Source organism: Manacus candei, unplaced genomic scaffold, assembly GCF_025592945.1.
Source record: "Manacus candei isolate 608988 ecotype Guabito, Panama unplaced genomic scaffold, ASM2559294v1 h1tg000003l, whole genome shotgun sequence".
Lineage (NCBI taxonomy): Eukaryota > Metazoa > Chordata > Aves > Passeriformes > Pipridae > Manacus > Manacus candei.
Window position 1 is genome coordinate 12,675,492 of NW_026138051.1, and position 20,446 is coordinate 12,695,937.

General features: G+C 49.2%; 1 protein-coding gene across 2 annotated transcripts in view; it reads left to right on the plus strand.

Moving 5' to 3' along the window:
- Positions 1–15,886, plus strand: part of PCDH19 (protocadherin 19) — a 58,772-nt gene extending 42,886 nt beyond the window's left edge. For both annotated transcript variants that reach the window (XM_051785452.1, XM_051785455.1), the window contains exon 5: positions 11,064–15,886. In XM_051785452.1, the coding sequence (XP_051641412.1) occupies positions 11,064–11,653 (590 nt within the window). In that variant the 3' untranslated portion in view covers positions 11,654–15,886. The remainder of the gene's footprint in view (positions 1–11,063) is intronic.
- Positions 15,887–20,446: the final 4,560 nt, after the last annotated feature.

Below are 20,446 nucleotides of genomic sequence, written 5' to 3' on the forward strand. Positions count from 1 at the left end.
TGTTCTGCCTGCTGTGATGACTGGGGCCGCCTTTGATGCTCCCTCCCCAGCCTCAGCTGTGGTTCCTGCTTCCCATCCACCTCAGCCACTGCTGAGGGGATGGATGGATGCAGCAGGGTGCTACCTATGCTAGGGAACCACACCTGGAGTTACAAATAGCTGAAGAATAATCCCACAGAGAGCCAGATGCTTTCCAGGATGAATCTCCTCTTGCCTGCCCCAATGCCCATGCCAGCCCTGAGGAACCTGGAGCTGAGTGGTGAAGGTGGTCCATTGTCTGCACCCTGATGGGGTGGGTAAGAGAAACTCTCTGGAGGGGGCTGTCACTGGTAGGACATTGCTTTTTAGCAACCTGCATCCCATTTCTGTTCTTCCTTCTCTCTGGTGCCTTTTCCACCCTCATTATAATTTTTTTAGGGCTCTAATGGGCCACGTTTTGTGCTCTCACCTTCTTTGCTATGCATCTGAGGTGCCCAACTGGCTGGTGCCATCTCTCGAAGCCCCCGACGCTCATTTTTGCCTCTTCCAAGGCTGTTTTTTAATGGCACACACTGAACATTAGTGCATTACCATCCCTTTTCCAAGAACAGTCTCCATCCACTCTTCTCTCGTCCCCCAGTGCCTCATCCAATTTAATTAATTATACTTAGTATATTACGCATCCTGTCAAAGTTTTTCCTTTCCGAGGTTTAATGGTTTTTTAATTCTAATGCATGCTGCATGTGTAAGTGTTTTAGAAATGAGGAGAGCGTGCAGTGGCAGAGAGGCAGCATTACATCCGAGTGCCGCAGACAGCCAGGGTGGATCCCTGTAGAGGGGCTCCAGCGGAATTACTGCAAGACTGTGCTGCCTGCCTTCCCCTTACATCCCCTTTCTTGTGCTAGGGGGGAAAATCAGGCTGATTCCCACTGCAGAGGGACATGTTTGGGTTAAACCCACCCACTTATGGTGCGTCTTGTGATCCTGCTATGGAAGCAGGTGCCTGGCCAGCAGCTCAGCCCCAGCACTGGCCACGTCTTCTCAGCTGCTGCAGCCGTGTGGTGAACCCCAGTGTAATGAACTTGACTCTTCTCCTCGCACTAACTCTGTCTGAAAGCACCAATTACGTCAGTCATTTCAGCCCTTCTTTATCCCTTTGAAGAACAGCCACCTTAAGGATGTGGTGGGTACTAGACTAATCAGGTAACGCCAGCCAGGGCTTGTATCTATCGCTCTTTATTTCCCAGTCACAGTTAAAAGGTTTGGTCAGGAAAGTGGTTCAGGAGGAATGACTTTGTGGGGTCTTATACCGACTAGCTTTGGGTACTTCCAGATAAAACCTGCTCAGACTAAGAGGGTTGTGGGTTGGTGGTTGTTTTTTTCTTGCCTGTCAGTGTTGCAAAGTGCTTAGGTTTTGAAAATCCAGCTGGGCTCTGTCTGTCTGTCACACCATCACTGGGAGTAATGATGCTGTGGTACATTTTAGCTGACAGCCCTGTGAACCGGAGCCAGTAGCCAACACAATCCAGCCTGACCTCAGGGCAGTGCTGCAGGAACGTGCCTTGGGAAACCAGAAATCATCGGAAGCTGTGCTGGCAGAGTCTGGGGCAGAGCCTGCTATGCTCCAGCAGCACTGGAGCAGCCCATCTTGGGAAGCAGGAGCCTTCTATCTCTGTGTTGGAGCCACAGCAAGGGATGTGTGGTAGGACCACAGGTGGTGTGCAGACCCCCCATGTAGGACTCGGTGTCACTGCCTGGGTGCTTGGCCGGGAGGACTGGAGCTGTGGAGCCAACTGCTTTCCTTGTAGCACTTACGGAAGTCATGAAAATCTCCCCGCAGCTCTGCAGTTAACAGCCCCAGACATACTCAAAGGCTTCTTCTCCATCTCACCCCCATGGTTGTAGGGCCAACAGAACAGAATGGGATGGGATGGGATGGGACCCCAGCTGGATTGCTGGAATTGAGGTTGTCCATGACTCACAGGCAGTGTCATTTCCCCAAGCTTACAGTGAGGTTTTAGATTTTATTATTGACCTTATAGTAATTTTACATGCATGTTTATCTGCACTCTGAATTAATGAAGGTAAACTTAATTGCGGTAATGAAGTTTCATCTAATTAAATGGGCCAGATTCCCAGACTTTGACAATTCTGTGATCTCTTCTGTTGGCCATGGGGCCAATCTGACCTGCAGCTGGCAATCCCTTGGCATCGGTGTTATCCTTCATTGCTGTGGAGCTCGAGCCTCCTTTGAGCTGTCTGTGTAAATCCATGGCCATGCAGAGAGAACAGGAATGTCCTTGTGAGTTGTGGTGCTGGGTCAGGCACTGTTGGGTGCTGGACAGTGTAGAGAAGCTTTTGCAGACCTGTCTCTGTGGCCACCCCATATCCCTTTGGGTTTTTCTGATGCACTCGCCACCCTAGGCCAGTATCTCAACAGTACATCTCTGTGTTTCAGATGAAAAGATCCACCAGCATGGAAAACTCCCATGTTCATCCGAAAAAGCAGAGCACCAGGGAAGGCATAATGCTGTGCTCCAGGGTGGAGGCATGAGAGGTCAAGGCCATGATGAGAGATGGCCAGTAACCAATATTTTGGTTTTCTAAAAAAAAAAGGGGAAAAATTCCTTTGCTATCTCTTGACGATGGGGAACGCCCTATCGTGCTGGGAAGCCTTCCAACTCCCTCCACTCTTCAGAGCTGCACACTTTTAGAAAGTACAAAGAGCTTCTCATAACGTTTTGCCTTGTGGGTATGTCTATGATTAATTCCGTGCAAGCATTACTGGTGCAATAACAATACTGGAGGTCCTAAAACTGAAAAAGGAAACACATTTGGCTCGTACTTCATACACAATCACTTACACTTAAGCTATTGATAGTTGATTGGGATCTGTAGACTGCTGGGCTGGTGCCACTGGGTTTCTGAACGCATTCAATAGCTGGAACAGACAGCGAGGCTGTAGGTTTTGGCAAGCTGTAGGTCTCATTAGTCAGGCTGACTGTATCTGACACGAGAGATTCCCATCCACCAAGATGAAGCTCACTTCCCTAGGCTTTGGCTGACATCCCAACAATATTTACATGAAGGACAACAGAGGATCAGTGTTAGATTAAGGCTCTGAGTTTCCAGTAGGCAGACAGTTAAATATTCTATTGAAATACTCTTTTGATTATTTAGATAATAATGAAGTTTATGCATGTCCTTGAGAAATCTGGGGAACGGCAGTTGTTTTATGCTAAGCATGCAAAGATGTGTTTAATCTTGATAATAGGAGTAAATTATGTATCAGCATTTATAACCTCGTCTCCTTTATTTCTCACTTGTTGTGTGGAAGCACCAGAAATGTTGCAGGGAAGGGAGAGCTGTGCTGGGCGGGTGGCAGGAGGAGGGGCCAGGCAGCATCCCGCTCCTGCCAGAGCCCTGGCCCTCTCATCCCTGCAGAGGGAGGATGAGTATGGGTTGTTCTGCTTCATCCTGGCCACGGGAGGTGCTGGTTGCAGTAATATGTTCACCATGAGCCTCCCAAGCAGCAAACATCCACATGGCTGCAGTGAGGGCAGGGATGCTGCTCCGACAGGCGCTGGGCCAGGAGCTGGCCCAGTACAAGCATCTGGGAATTGCTTCTTATCTCCCCCCACTGTAATTTCCGTTTTCTTGAATTTTTATCAGAATTGTTGAGTAACTATTTTCTGAGCAATGCCTAATTTTGAATAGGACAGAGTAATAATTCGATTTATTGCTGCCATTGGAATGTAGCTGCCTGGCTGGTCCTGCATTACCCTGACAGAATATGTGAATTTGTTTCATCTTTGACAATAGCAGAGAACAGTAACCTTTGGATTAATATACTTTCTAAAGTCCCATTAAATGGAAGGCAGCTGGTGTCAAAGGCATAAACGGAAACAAAGTTTTGCTCCCAATTGTGGGAAATATGTTTAAACAGACTAGAAATGTTTCCATCTCTGCAGGGTATAATATACTCAAATGGTTGCATTAACATGAAAAAGTATAAGAAAGAGTGTATTTAGGACAATCCCTCTGTATCCAGTGTTAATGAAATTGAATTCCAGTAATGAAGTCAAGGGGTTGTATTCTGCGCTCGTGCAGGCAGTGCAGTAGCTGCCATTAGCATTAATGGGAGCTGTGCTGATGAATTACGGAGCTGTAATGGTTCGAGATGGAAAAGGTCTGTCAGAACCTGGAGTGCTCTCCTCTCCGAGGACAGGATCCTGCATCCCGACATCAGTTAGGATGCTAATGAGCCCTGTATGGAGGCATGAGTAGTGGAGTTTCAGAGGTGAAATCTCTGCCACTCAGGGGCCAGCATGAGCTCCATGGACCACTTAAGAATAGGATTAATTGGAGTTTAAATGGTGTGTTCCGCCAGTCTTCTGAAAGGGAATTAATTTTTCCTTGTGAATGAGGTGGGGTTTGGCCTGCGGTCCCGGATAAAGGGGAGCAGCCAGCATTAAATTACATTCCAGCCCATAATACCTTCTGGGTCTGACTCTGCTGTAGTGCATGGCATGCCCACACACCAGCTTCTTTTGCTTCAGGTGATCACCATCCTTCCCATAGCTGCCTTCTCATCCCAAAGGCATCAGTATGCCCAGGAAGGCATTTTTCTAGAGAAAATCCTTTGCATCAAATCTATCCTTACCCTCTGGTGTGCAGCTGCCAGGCATCCAGGTCTGTTTGTTTGTCAGTCTTCATTCATAATACAGGGACCATTCTGCAGAATAAAGGGAGTTATTAATGGTAATACAGAGCCGGGGAAGAGGTGAATGGGCCAACCCTTGGCTGGTGTAAATCAGTGGGAGTCCTTGGTGCTTCCTGGGAGTGGTCTGTGTCTGCAACAGCTGGGAAGGAGCCCCCTCACAGCTCTCCCTTGACCATTCCAGAAGCACTGCCTGTGAGTAGCATTCAGCCATGGGTCCTTATCAGCAATTGCCCAATAAATTAATCTAATTCACATCTGTTGTTTCGTTAAAATAATTACAGTGCTTTGTCCAAGCACTGTTGACCTTCTGTGTCGGGACAGACAATCCAGGATTAAAAATAGAGCATTTTTAGCTTGCATAAATCCCAAATAATGGTGAAAGAGAGGAAAAGAAAGGCTCTTCGTTGCGGTAAAGAGCATTTGTCACTGTTCCTGGTTATTAGTATCCTCCCAGCATTGTGCAAGGGAAGCCACGCCAGGATTGCATTGCTGCATTGACTGGAGATTTCCTATTAGGAAAGGCAAGGAAGGCTCTGTAAAGCCCATAGGTCAAAAATGTAATACACTATTCCCCACCTCTTGTTCCCTGATATTATGCTATTAGAGGAGATAAGGAAGAGGTGCAGAGTCTTAATTTACAAGGAAATAATGAACCATGGCTGGGGACTGTTTGTATTTTGCTCAGGCTTGTTATTTTATCTGGAGCGTAATGCAGTGGATCACTGCTCCTGAACCAGGAACAGCCTCTCCTCTTGGAGTGGAGTGGAAGAGGGCTCTGTCAGGGTGGTGGGTGCTGCACAGGGGCTGGGGGGCCACACCTTGTGCCTTGTGGCATACATCCTTGAAAAAGTGAGGGTGCTGGAGTTGAAAAGAAACCCCAAAATAGCTGGAAGAGGAATGTTAAATAATGCAGTTGCACATTGTCCATGAAAGATGGCTAACCATGAGTAAACATCCACAGCAGTGTTTGATCCCTTCGTGTTTACTATTTATTCATGTTTATTATTCATAAATTCCGTCACAAATGTTGGGCCTGCACCCCAGTGAGACATTTGCATTTTATTTTAAGTTTGATTTCCCCCCCCCCTCAGTTTCATGAACTGAGATTTAATGATTTGCTTTTCCACATCCCTCCCGTGCTGGGTCTCCCTGGTTCTCCTCTCCTTGTTTCAGGAAGAGATTTCTAACATGGAAAAGTGATATTTGAATAGATTCCCCTAAGGCAATCAATTTACTTCTAATTTGTCTGGAACTAAGCTTTTCTTTGTTGCAATGAGAAAGGATTGAAACTGCTGTAAAATTTATTAGCTTCCAGGAAGATTTTGAAATGAATTTTTTAATGATCGTGCTGTTTGCTGTACCCAGGAGCAGTGTCATCATGATTACAGTATAATCATATGGTTGCTGAAGGAACACCGAAATGTGGAGATAAAGCCAGGCTCCTGCACAAGGGTACCTGTGGTACCAGCCCAGGTACAGGCACTGTGCCTGGCACTGCCACAGGGCTGGGGATTTGGGCTGGGGCCACTCAGCACGATGCTCACCTATGTACCTGCTGCCCCATGCATGTCCCAGCAGGCTCAGATTCTTCCAGTCACTCTTTTTTTTTTTTTCCTTATTTTTCATTTTCAAGCAACTCCTCCGCTCCTTTTCCTTGCTCCCCATGTAATAGCACAAATGAGCTCTACTTACTCACCTCGGCAAAGCTGCTCTGACATGGATTGGATTGAACTGAGCGGCTGTTTGAAAATGGAAACTCCAGGGACTATTGTCATCGCCCAAATTGCACCTTAGATTGTATAACAGCACATGTCATCTGGCCATTTATCAGGAATATTACATTCCCAGGCACTTGCACCTTGCTACGATTTAACTTTGTCTCTTTGGCCAGTGCTGCAATTCTACTGGAGATAATTCAATTGCTCTGAGAGCTGAATGGGCACCTCACACACCCGCTCCGTGTTGTTCTGCTGCAGGTATGTGGGTGTTGAATAGGAGACTGGAAGATTTGTACACCCTGGACATTCCTTAATCCCTCCTTTTGATGAGGGGAGATGCTTCCTGTGTGGAGGCGGAGGCTCTGTTGCTTCACTGACCATCACATAACCTCTGCTGCTCCTCCTGGGCTCTGGCTCTCAGGCATCCATCCTGTCTCCCTGCTCTTCTGACCAAGAGCTTTCATAGTGGGATTGGGAAGGGCTGAGAGTCTTGGCTGGGCAGGGGGTTTTGTCTCTCCTATGAGGTCTTTCTGCAGCTGCTGTTTTTTGGCATCTGCTGCCTGGCTGGGACCCACAGGCAGCACAGTCATGGCTTGGGGCTGGCTGGGGCTGGTTTCTAGTTGCCTTTGTGCTGGTCCTCCAAGTTGCTAGTAGAAAAGCTTTGAAATCTGGAGCTCAATGTAGATTTTGCTTTGCTTGTTGAGAAGCATATTTATTCCAGAGGTGGCTGTAGGTTTTATATTATTTCATATTGGCTATGTGAGAGCTTATGTTTAGCAGTGACACTTTTTTCCTGCCAAGTGTGACTTCAGGATAATGCTTACCTCTTGATGAAGATGCTTCTGCCAGTACATTTTGTACCTGGGGAACATTTTGAAAGTGACCTCTGAAACAAGGTTCGGGATTTGTGCTGGGTGAGGGCAGACTGGCTGAAACAGGGACATTGCTGCTGCAGGACCCGCTCATCTTATATACAGCCATCACCTGTGAATGACACCTGTGCTCAGGTGAGCTGCTCAGCATCTCTCCAGGCCACCTGGGTGCCACATGGGTCTCCCCACAGCCCAACTGGCAACAGGACTATCACCCCAGTGTGTGTAATGTCCTCAGCTCATTAGAAAGTCCAGCCCAGCTCAGGACAGCTTGCACAGCCCTGGGCCATGGTGTTCCCCATCCCAGGGCTGTGGTGTTCCCCGTCCCTGGGTCATGGTGTTCCTCTTCCCCTGAGCCATGGTATTTTCCTTCCCTATGCTGTGGTGTTCCCCTTTCCTGTGCTGTGGGGTTCCCCTTCCCCAGGCCATAGTGTTCCTCATCCCCAGCCCATGCCATCCAGTAGGTCTCTGCCAGCCTTGTTGGGTCTCACCCCACTCTGCCCCTCTGTTGTTTCTCCCTCTCACCCAGCCCAGTCTGGCAGCAGTTTCACACCAGCTTGCTCAGCCCCCTGCTATCCACACAGAGGTGAAGAGCTGCCTGTTTTGTCTGCCTGCCACTTATCATGTCATGCGTGTGCAGTACTTATTACCTGGGCTTTGCTCCTTGCATTAAGAACATTTTTTAAGTGCAGACAGTAACAGTCGTATTGACTAGGGCAGACCTAGGGCTGTAAAAGAATTTCCTGTTGTCCTATTTCCGATTGTTAAAGTGGTAAAAAAAAAAAGACAGAGCGGTACAGTAATGTGAATGTGAATGTGAATGACTGTCCTGGGTGCTGTCAAGGCTGGGTGAGTCAGACTTGAGCTGCAAAGGGCAGCGCCAGGAGTGTGCCCGGCGGCTCCCTGCCTGTCTCTGCTTGGGGAAGGAGGAGGATGTGAGGTAACAGCTCTGGGATCAGCCACTGGAGAAGCCCAGACCCCACTACACATGCCTTCTTTGGACCTGGGATAGCAGAGGAGTGGTGTTCCTGTGTATCAACAGGGCTTGCTTGTGGCATAAAAGTAGTATTTTATATCAACTACAGGGGTAAGACTGTGATGGATGGGTAGCTGAAGATCTCCATTCTGCCACGGAGAAGAGGCTTCTCCTCAGGGCTCTGCTGCCAGGTTAGGGCTTCTCTGGGCAGCCTAGACACATGTTGTCCCCGAGAGCAGGATGGTTCCTGACTGCAGGATGTGGTCTTAAGGCTGAGATGTGTGGTGGGGACAGAAGCAGAGTGACAGAATGTACTGTGGAGCTACCTGTTGTCTCAGGTCTGTGGGTGATGGTGACTTCTGCCCCTCTGCCTGTCAACCCAGCCTCTTTCAGTCCTGTGAATGTTCCCTTCCTAAAGTAAAAGACTGAAACACTATAATTTAATGTAATGCTTTTCAGCTCTTCTCCTCCCTGCATTTCAGCTGCTGCTGGTGTAAATTCTGGTGTCCAAAGCTGATCACCTCCCTGGCAGATAGGCTCCACACTAGGTCTTCAGTGAAACTGCTCTTAAAGCATGGATCCCTTTCTAGGCTTTGAGTAGTATCCACTTGCAGTGATCAGGGAAGTCCCCCTATTGTTTTTAACTGTAAAATGTGCCAGGTTAGAATAAATGGATCAAGGCAAGACAAACCTGCCTGTACTCTCTCTGGAGAGCGGTTTGCCTTGGCTGGATAGGTTCGGGGCTGAGACGTAATGCTGGGTGAGGAAGGTGAGGAACAGCAGCTCCCCTGTGCCTTCCCACACTGGACCAACCAGCCCAGCTTGCTCCCAGATCTGGCCTTTCATGTTTGTGGAGAGACTGAAGTGATGTGTGCTCCAGCAACGTGCCCAAGGTCACACAGCACAATAAATCAGTGTCTCATCAGGGATGAGAATCCAAGATATTTCTGTAGCCCCTCCAGCCATCACCAAGTCCTCTGCTATCACAGCCAGAATACACAGCTTTGTATGCCTGTGGCACCCTTTTGAAGTTAAGCTGTGGATAAATAGGGAGACAGCAACACTTTCTGGGCAATTTTTTGTTTTTTTTTCTTTCTATTTTGCTCAAGTACTTGAAATTAACAGAATCAAAGTATAAGATCATGGGCTTTTAGAGCTTGGTGCAGGTTGTTCTGTGTGCAGGGCTCAGGGCATCCTGCTCTCAAGCTGCTGTAAAGGCAGCTGCCAAAACCCAGACTTCCTCCCCTCCGCCCAGAGCCACGCTCCACACCACTGTGTCACTGCTCTGATGTAGAGAAAAAACCGATCTTTTACTCATAGATTTTTCAATTAATTGGCTTCTTCTCCTTTAAAAAAAATCCTCTTTTGGTGTTATTTTTCTTTTTTTTTTTTTTTTTTGAGGTCTGCCTTTTACTCGTTTATTCTCTGTAAGTGTTAAGCTGCTCATATTTTGGTGCATTGTGTTATGTGCTGAGAATTTTTATCAGCCGCCCTAGTGCTCGAATGTGGTGGAAATACCAATGTGTCTGAGGAGCGGAGGTTATGCACACAGATGTACAGAGCATCAAAATGAACGGTTTGCAGACAGACGGGGAGGAAACCCAGGCTGAGTCTGCACCTTTGCCACCTTCGATCCATCAATCCGGCACCGACCAAGCGCGGTCTCGTATGGGTAACGGCATCAGTGCTTTAATGCTGCTTTGTGTGTGTGTAGGTTATGGTAGGAAGGAAGGTAGGTCTTTGCGTAGGGAAAGGTTGTGCTTTAAGAGGGCCAGCCGAAATTACAAGCTCTTATCAAATGAAGGAAAAGCCAAGACTGAAAAGCAGCCAGGATCCTGTGGTGTTCGGCAGGAGCCACAGTCGGATGCTCAAAAAAGGCTGGGGATGGTGAAACTGCTGGATTTTATTTCCAGCTTTGCACTTGGCTGAGCCTGGCTGCTTCCTTGGGCCCCAGTTTGTCCATCTGTGATGTGGGGGTGAAGCTGTGCAGTCCCTTGGGGTCGGCCGGCAGCGTGGGAATGCATGCAAGCACCAGGCGCAAGGGTTTGCACTTGCCTGGGAGCCCTTGGACCTACTCATGGAGGGTCCTTGTAAAGGGTTAAACTACCACTCCATATTTCAGCACTGTAAAGTGGTGTTGGGACAGCCCCAAGTCAAGAGAATGGATCTTTATTGCTCTCGTATGAATAAAGCCCCAGCACTGGGAATGACACATTTAATCTTCAGTGGAGTGGACAATCTTGGAGATTTATAAAGCCTCTGTTGTGTGGGAGGTCTGTGGGGATCAAGCAACAAGTTAAAACGCACATATACACCAGAACCAAAAAGCACCTCCCTTCCTCCCTTTTTCCTTTCCTCCCTCTGTTCCTTTCCCACCTCTGCAAAAAGTCAAGCTTAAATGTCACGTCAAACCAAGCTTAAAACATGGTGGCCTTTAACGCTGGTCACTAAACCCAGGAACCACTGCCTCTGAGGGCTTGATACACAGACAGACCTGCTGTGATGGATTTGCTGCCGTCACTCCTTCCCCAGGTTTCTGGTCTGGCGGTGGCAGGTGACACACAACCTGTTGGAAATTGAACTCCAGTCTGTAGAGCAGCAAGAAATGGCAGTAAAATTCCTCCTCCAAGCCTTGCCTTAAAATCAGTTGCTGTTTGAGGTAGAACCACTGCAGTTTGGGGTAGGATCACCTCTCCTTGGGAGCGGGGGGATGCGCAGCACCCGGCTCAGCATGGTTGGTAGAAACCCCCAGCTGGGCTCCCCTCCTCACCATCCCATCTGTTCTCCCCACGCAGATCAGAGCGAAGGATTTCATTGCCGGGAGGAGTGCCGCATCCTGGGCCACTCGGACAGGTGCTGGATGCCCCGCGGTGCCGTCCCCAGCCGCGCCAAGTCCCCCGAGCACGGGAGGAACGTCATCGCTCTCTCCATCGAGGCGACGGCGGTGGACGCGGAGCCTTACGCAGACTGCAGCACAAAAAGGACCTTCGCCACCTTCGGCAAGGAGGGCGGCGAGCCCGCGGCCGAGGAGCGGCTCGCCAACCCCAAAGGCAAAAGAACGGTGGACCCGCCCGCCTGCAGCCCCAAGGTGAGCGGCGCCGTCCGCGAGGCGGGCAACGGGTGCGAGGCCGTCAGCCCCGTCACCTCGCCCCTCCACCTGAAGAGCCCTTTGTCCGGCAAACCGGCGGCGCCCTACGGTGCCGGGCACTGTGCCGGCAACCGGGAACGGGAGCCCTTTGGGAACAGTGGCCCTTCCCGGCCGACGGAGGCAGAGCCCCGGGGGGCGGACAGCGAGAGCAGTGGGCAGGAGGGCAACCCACTCCTGCAGGAACGCCGGGAAAAGGACTCGCCCGGCGCCCGGAGACTAAAGGACATCGTCCTCTGAGCAGCACCCGGCGACAGGAGGATGAGGATGCGGATGAGGATGAGGATGAGGGACCGCACGACTCCCAGCGCAGATTGTTTTTATTGCTTACCAATGGTTCACAGATTGCTGTATTTAAAAGCTTTCCCTAAATGTATTGTTTATAAATGAAGCTATCGTTAATGTGACAATCCCACTTGTCTCGACGGGCGGCAGGGGTGTGCAGCCGGAGCGGAGTAGCCGGTGTTTTGCTTTGCCGGGAGGCGGCGGGTGGCAGGGGCAGAGGCGAGACACCCCCAGTCCTCACGAGTGCTCGGTATCCCCTCCTTGGAGTTTATATATTTTTATATCTCGAAAACAAAGATAAATTTCCATTCCTGGAAAAGAATTGAGTGGCAAATTCCTTATTCGGACATCTTTAGTAACCACCCCGGCGGTTTTGTAGTCTGGACAAAGTAGCGGCTGTTTCTTGTGTGCGACTGTTCAAAGCGACAGTCGGGTGAGTTTCAACATTCACCCAACGCGAGGTTGTTTGTATTTTAAGGTGTTGGTGTTTTGCTATGGACACCCCTGCAATTATGAATCCTTTTGCTGTCACATGCTTATCTGTACTATTATTGTATTTGATATTGCAAATTACTGTATGTCTGGTGATGGCAAAAGGCTTTCAGGCTTAAAAAAAAGAATTTAAAAAAAAAAAAAATCACAGTCATCTTACTTAAACTTTGGGGAACCTGCGGTTTGCAGCCCCGGTGGAGCAAGCGCTTCTTCCAGCCCCCACCATTGCCTGCAGCCTCCCCTGGCTCTTGCAGGGCAGTGACAGGGCATTACGGGAGGATGTTTTGGGGAAAATCCTGCCTGGATTGCAATTGTCGGATGCACTGTGCTGAACTTTTTCCCTTATCCATTTCTTTTGCGCAATTTCAAGGCAATGCATGGAAAGTTTTTTTCCAGAAGTTGGTTGTTTTGGTTTTTTTCCAGTTCCCAGATTTAGATATCCCCTGTCTCCAATCATTTCCAAGTCAAAGAGATGGAATTATTTAAAAGATCTAAATTACCTTCTCAATTAGACACACACTTCCAAGTCAGCATTTCCCAGTCACAATTACGCCAAGTGTATGTATGTATGTGTGTCATCATGGCATGGATTTTAGACTGTTCTGATTTCTTTCTATCCCTGCATCATAAATAAGTATGGAATGAGCAATAGTGATGTTAATTTAGGGGCAGACAGGTGATATGTAACAACGCTACTAATTCAATTAATGTGCCTTCTTAATGGAGAAAAAATTAAAGTAATTCATTATTTTTTCTCATAATTAAGGACTTTTTTTGTGTGGGTGCAAATTTACTCATATAAAATTGATTTAAAAATTGAGCTACTTTAATAGCCATTTTGTAGAAGGGAGAGAGGGAAGGGATTCCACAGCTCTCTGCTCTCTTGCAGTGATAATTCCTCAGTGAGGTATGAGTAAGGTAGGAGGATTTCAATTAGTGTATTATTATTTTTACTATTATTTTTAACCCTTCACTGAACAGATTTTTCCTACCCTAAATAATGTTTCCTAGAATTTAAAATTGATTATGAAAGGGAAAATATATAGCTCTTGCCAATGTTTGCTGTACCAGCAAGTTGAAATTAGTGGTTTCTAGAGAAAGAGTCTTTCTAGGTCTACATATCATAAAGTATTTGTTACTTTGATTTATTTAAATGAAAACAAGAAAACAATATCCAATCATTATCACCCTCAAAATAAAATTAAACTCCAGGCATTTGTTTTTTTCAGGACAAATTGATCTTGGCTGAAGCCATAGCCAGTCTGAGACAGGTCCACAGTCAACCTGTTCCCCCTGCCACTTGCTAGGTCCAGGAATTGGGAAAGAATCAACAAAAAACAGTCATCTAATGAAATTTGTTACACTTCCCTCACTGGTGTGATGACTACCTCATTCAGCTCCCATCCCACGTATTAATGTGATGTCCTGCATCCCTCCAGAAAGCAAACCGGGGTTTTTTCCCTCATGTTCTGGATTCTGAGCCCATTTTTCAGGGATATGTTGTTTCTGTTCCTGCCGTGTTTCCTGCCTGTGTACCGTTACTGCTGTCATTTATTTCTGGGGTTTTTTTTCCCCAAATGTGTTTTTTATTATAACACAAGCAAAGAAGAAAGGGGCTGGCTTGAAACTGTTGGAGTAACTGGGTGTTCTGTAACCATCAGGCTGGGTTTATTCTGATGTTACCTGGTTTTGTCAGCTCTGGGAGGTTTTCTGGGGGGGGGAAGCTTCTCATATTTGTTTGCTGAAAGATAGAGCCTGCGATGCCCCATATATCAGATGCTCTTGGCTTCACAGGGCAACAACCCCATGTGTCCCCATCGTCTGCGCTCCACCTCTGCCAGGATGGGACCCAGCTGCCCCATGGTGGGATGGGGATAGTGGCTGTCCCCCCCTCATCATCCCCAGCTGCCTGGAAAAGCACCGGCCGTTAATTTCTGCCGAGTGTTGCCCTCTGCCTGCGGAGCTGCCACCACCAGCCCAGCATTTTGGATGAAAAATAGATGCTAACTGAAAAGGAAGAGAGAAAAAAAAAAGGAAAAATAGAAACATTTCTCTAATTTACCCAGAGGAAACGTTCCTTGCCACTCTGAATAAAAGCACAGCCGAGAAAGAATGTGAAATAATTCTCTATTAAAAGGGGGCATTAAAGAGGTCAGTAAACCCTTATGCCTCCAAGAAAATCGTTTAAACATCAGTTTTCTGGGCTGACCCAGGCTGCAGCAGGGGATGCTGAGCAAGGGGCCCTTCCTTGGTATGGCCTCCCTGTGCAGGGCTGAGGAGAGACCCAGGGAGTGGCCCCAGCTTTGCTGCCTTGGCCCTCTCCAGAATATTTTGGTACTCCTGTCACTGTCCCTCTGTGTCACTCGAGATGAGTTCAGGCTCCTGGGCAAATCGCAGTCTCGTTTTTTTTCCTAGTTGCATCAGAACTGGCCATGCAAAAAATGTTCCAAGCTGCAGGGGGGCGGGAAGGCTTTTTGGGAGAGTTCCAGATGTAATTACTGTGCTTTTTAATAACTTAAACCTGTCCTCAGATTTGGTTTAGGAAAAATCGCTGGGATCTGTTGGTTTCCTTCAGGCAAACTTGCTCTGCTCCCCTGTTTATCCAGGAGAGCAGCAGCCACCGACGATTCTCCCCCGAGCATGACGAGGACCCATCTGGAGCAGCCCTGGGGCTCGGGGCTGGGGGGCTGTACTCTTCCCTGCTCCCTGGGGAGCCCCTGGCTTTTCCCACCCTCGAGGCTGCAGGACTATGCCAGGAGGAATGGTGGAGGGCTGGGAGGGATGACTGATGGCTGGAAAAATCCCCCTTGAGCACCGTCCTACTGAGGTTGTTTCCGTTCCCTGTTTGTTGTGAGCTGGAGGTGGCCTGTGGATCACACATTGTGCAGAAGTGAATTCCTTTCTTTTTTTTATTTTTTTTTTATTTTTTTTTTTTTTTTACAAATAGGAAACAAGTTGCTTTTGTAAAGAACACACTTGTCTGATGGGTATGTTGAAATTATTCTTGGGGGGAAAAAAAAGAACTAATTATGAATGGAAAACACATTTGTCTGTCATTGGGGAAAATTGATGGTCTTGTTGCTACAGCTGCTTTTGCAGCTATGGGTAATCTCTGATCCAACCTGTGAGCTGCGGTACCCGCCGGGGAGAAGCCCAGCCGCCCCCGCTGCAAGCACTGCTGAGACGGAGCCTTCGCCGGCATCAGCTGATGTTCAGCTGATCTAAGCTGGGAGAGAATCTCCAAACACACCTCACGGAACTGGCTCTCAGCAGCACACGCCCCCTTGCAGCCTGGCGAGGCCGGCGGTGGCTGGGCTGCCGCGGGACTGAGCGCGGTACGTCTCGTCATGGTGTCTCCGTTGCCGAGTATATGAAGAATAAATTGTTGTATATGCTGATATGTATGTTATGTACATTTTCACAGTGATTGAATCATTGTAAACAACAAAATGGAAAAAGGAAAAAAAAAAAAAAAGAATCACCATTCTGTCTATTTTATGAAGATGATAAAGCAGCTTTATTAAATTATTACGATTCTGTTTCCAAATGGTGTACCTGCCACATTGGGATTTTTTCATCTGATGAGAACTTTGTTTTCCACCTAAATGTGATTTTCTTTTCTCTGCTTTGAGCATCTAATGCATTTTAGTATTAAAGCAATTATTGAATAAAATGGAAAGTAAGTGTTTGGTTAAATGTGCCTGAGTGGCTTTGCTTTGATGGGCTCCAGGTGCTGGTCCTGCAGAAGCCAGCACATGGCTGGGTGCCCTGGGTGCCACCCCAGCCCTGTCCCTGTCCCACAGCTGATCTGCTTTGGCACCCGAGAGGCTGAAAACCTCAGGCAGAACTTTCCTAGCCCTGAGGAGGGGTCATTACCATCCCTAAAAGTGACCCACTGGGGCAGGCAGGCTCTGAGTTCCAGAGTGTCAGAGCCCCTCTCCTCACCCCTGTGAAACTGGGCATGGTGCTGGTCCTTTGCACTGCCACTCCTCACCTTCAGGGGAAACACAACTATGACAGGGTTGAGCACAGGTAGGAAACACCTCCAAAACACATTTCTCCACTGAGACATGGCAGAGGAGAAAAGACTTTTCCTTAGTTTTTCAGGAGGGTGCTTTGGAGGCTGTGGCGAGATTGTGAGGAGCATCCACTGCCTCTGAATTAGCAGGCTGTTTATAGACCACTCTTACACACGGAGCATCTGAGCACTTTGTGGCTACAAGGCTAAATGCTCCCCCCAATGGACTCTGCTCTGTCAGGGTGACACCAAGGTAGAACTGGAACAGAGCAGTGACATGAGAAGCCCCTTCCCTGGCTTGGGAAGATGCTTGAACTGCAGAGCTGAGCGTCACCCTGCATAGCTGGGGCACACAGGGAACAGGGGTCAGCTGGGGTTAATCACGCCTGGATGGGCTCCCATCACTTTAAACCCTCGGTAAAGGCTCCAGTGATGCAGCAGGGGCTGTGGTCAGCTTTGGCACAGGTGTGTGTTGGCAGGGAGACCCCAGGTAACAGTTCACAGCCAGCCCAGAACCAGCACCTGCAGCTTGTTTGCACTGTCATTAGTGAGTCATTTGGTAGGTGGGGAAAAGGAGATAAATCCAGGCTGTGGAGGGGAGGTTGGTGGTTGTTTGGAGGTTTGTACCCTATCTGGAGAGGAATGTTGCTGTTGCTGCAGAGTGATGCCTGTGCCCGAGGAGGTCGTGAGCTGTTACAGCAACCCCAGGCTGTGACCCTGCCTGCACCGAGGGCCCAGGGCCAGAGCTGTGCCAGCACCACGGACTTGTCTGCCAGGTAGGAGCTGACTCTGTCTGGGGAGGAATTGTCCCAGTGAGCTACCCTTGAACATCAGCAGTGGGAGGTGGAGGAAGGCAGCAGCAGCGGGGCTGCCCAGGCTGCAGTGAGGGTCACTGGGGGACTGGTTTGGGGTCAATGCAGAGCCCCAGCCCAGGGCCAGGTATGGGCTCACTGTGGGCTGAGAGACAAAATGGGGCTGAAACCGCCCCGGAGGGAGGACTCTGCTTGTAGCATCCCAGACCAGCCCCCATCCAGAACCTGCCAGGGCCCCGCGGATGCTGCGCTTGCTCCTGGTTTAATACCCTCCCTCCACTGCAAGACCCATCAGCTCGCTGTGCCGGCTGTGGGCTGGGAGCTCGGAGGTGTCAGGTTGGAGACACGTCCCTGCTGTGTTCCCCAGCCGGTTGTCACTGTCCTCTGTCCCCGCCGGCGCACCCGGAGGAGTTGCAGGGTCTCCTCTGCTGAGACGGCTGCGGGACGGCGGCGCTGGGCTTCAGTAACAGCGCCGGGAAGGGCCGAGGTGGGCGGCCGGAGGGCGGGATTGAGCGTCTGCTGCAGACAAAAACGGGATCCTGCTTTCATGCGTGCCTGTCTGGAAACTCCACTCGTCCCTAGGGATGTGCTGCATCTCACTGCTTGGCGGCTGCTGGGTGCTGAGGGAAGGATCCTGGGCTGCACTGAGCCCCAGCCAGGTCTCTGGGGCTGGGTGGGGGGACTTGAGCCAAGCAGGTCTGTTTCTGGCTCTGGTTGTAGCATGCACAGCTGATAGATAACAGGGACAGTCAGTGTGAAGAGCAGGGTGCTGCAGGTGGGCTGGGCTACCTGGGGAACTGCTGCCCACCCAGACGTGGGAGAACCCATCACTGGTCCCCTGAGCTCCCCAGTATCGCTAAAAGAGGGTTCCTGGGGAACCTAGAAACCTTGGCTAGCTGTCACTCTCACATGGAAGAGAGGTTCTGGGGGTGCTGTACTGCACCCCAAGATACAGATCCCCCACCCCTGTGCCCCCTGCAGTGAGGGGCTCAGCCGTGAAGACCAGCTTGATGAAGCCAAAGAGAATAAATTAGCAAAGAAAGCAGTCAGCCCTCACTGGGCAAGGTTCAGAGCTGGTTCAGAGACTCGAATCTCATTTCTGTTTCTTCTGGACATTATTCTGTATTATATTTGATGTTAAACTGGAATATCTAAATAGAGCCAAATTGGATTAACAAGCAATGACTTATCATACGCTTTGACTGTTAAGCCCACAAAGACAAGAACAAATAAATTGGAGGAATCAAAGACCTAAAAGCACAGAGCAAAAATATATATAATATATCTCTGTTTGGAGCAGATCTCTGCAAACACGGAGTATTGTGGGTAGGGAAGGGGGGACAAATGTCCCCATCCTGCCTTTCTGTCTGAGCTGGACTCAGGCTCTGCTCCCATGCCTGCTTGCCTTGGGCAGGAACCAGCATCCAACTTTCCTGGCAGCCCCAGTAGGCTTCCAGTTGTTTAATTTGCAGCTGCTTTTTGTTTTGTGTTGTTGTCCTTTTCTTTTGAACGTGATGTAACTGAGTGTCCCCAAAGAGCCATCAGAGAACAAACACAGGCAGGTGTACAATTATAGAGCTCACCTCTGCTGCTGCATACAGCCCTGCTCAGCTCCCTCCCTGCTCTGGCCCTCGGTGGTGGAATGGACTGTGCAGGAAGGATGGCTCTTTGGGGACAAACTCTGGGCTTTAGGGTAGACATCACACTATTGGCGGGGGTGTCTGGGCAGGTTCTGTGGGGACGTGGCTGGTAACTGCTGTGCTGCAGCGTGATCAGTCACTGCAAGCCAGCCTTTAAAATAAAACAAGCCAAGAAAGCAGCACTGTAGTGCTGCTGTGGAAAACCCTGCCATGGCACTTTCCATTAATACAGATAAAAAATTGAGACACAGGGCAAACAATATTAACCCCATCACTGATCAAGCTTAAAAGCTTTTCCCAAGAAAAATTGTCTCTGGATTGCAGTTAAATAATGGGCAAGGGGGTGGCTGGCTGCAGAAGCCTCTGCCACAGTGCCGACATGTCCTCCTGCCCAGGGCATGGGAAGGTGGCTGGGGTGGCAGCAGAGGGTCAAATACCAGGCTGTGATCCCTTGCAAAGCTTTAGGACAGAAGAAGCTCCAAATTGCCCCTGTGCTTTAGGAGGAGATGGCACACAAGCAGATCATCAACCTTGGCAGAGGCCAATCTATGCTGCCTGAGGGTGATGAATTGTTTTCCAAGGCCAAAATAAAAAGGAATTACGATAATAAAACCTCCAAGAGAGAAACTAAGTGTAAGGGTTTCCAGTTTCCCAGACAGGAGAAATGGGGGTTAATTGATAGGAGCTCACATTTCCCCAAATATGGAGGAAACTGGGGCAGGGGCTCCCTGTGCCCTTAGGGCAGGGTGTCCAGCTTGGCCCTGCTCCATGGATGCAGCAGAGCTGGTTTTCCCTTTCTCCCCGAACCTCTGCCTTCTCTGCCTTGTGTTCACTCCCAACCCCTTTTGGAAGCAGCAATTGTGCCCATGAAGGTGGATGGCTGTATCACCAGTGCATTTTGTCATTGCCAGGCTTGGCAGACATGAGCCCCCAGCACGTCGGACCCGCTCACCCACTGTGGTGCTGATGCAGCTTCATGGGTCAGGGGCCACCTGGGAAGGGCTGGATGTGAGGTGGAGGATCTGGGAAGGGGGCTTCAGGGTTGGTGACTGTAGCAGCTACATTCCAGTCCTGCTACAAGAAACCCTCTGCTGCTCTACTCCCTCAGTGCCCATGCAGAGAGCTGGCAGAGGCGGGGTTGTTTTGACTGGGAAAGGAAAAATGAGCAAACAACATTCTCCAGGTTCTTTCTCTTTTTTTTTTTTAAACTTTCCTGATAAGGAAAGAGCCTTTTTTTAAACTACCCTCCCTGCCTCTGCTGCACACCGGCTCAAAGGCTGTTCTTTATGTATTTGATTCTCTGCAAAATTGATCTTATTCTCTTTGGAGGAGTTAGGTTTAAATCACAGGATGAAATTCTGGCCACAGTGAATCAATAACAAATCTCCTATCAGCCTCAGACTGGGGTTGAGACTTTGGACATGGAGCTTCGGTTCCCTGTTTCCCAGTGGGAAATGTCATTTTTTGATGGAGGACCTTTTTGTCCTTGCCCAGCAAACGAGTCCCAAGGTCTCCATTAAAGCACACTGGTTTTGCTGTCTTTCTGTTCCAACCCTGCCTGCCTGTGCTTGGGACTGAGACAAGGGCTGAAGTCTCCAGTTCCAAATTCCAGTGCAAAACCTCCAACCCACTGTTAGTTCTGTCCCTGGCCCTCCTCTGGCTCGTTGTCTGCCTCTGTCAGGAAGGTGCTTGTGGGTGTGAAGGCACAGCATGGCAATGGCCGGTCTGGCTGGGTGAGGCAGGAGATTTGCTCAGCCATTGAGCTGTGACTCTCTGTACCATCCCT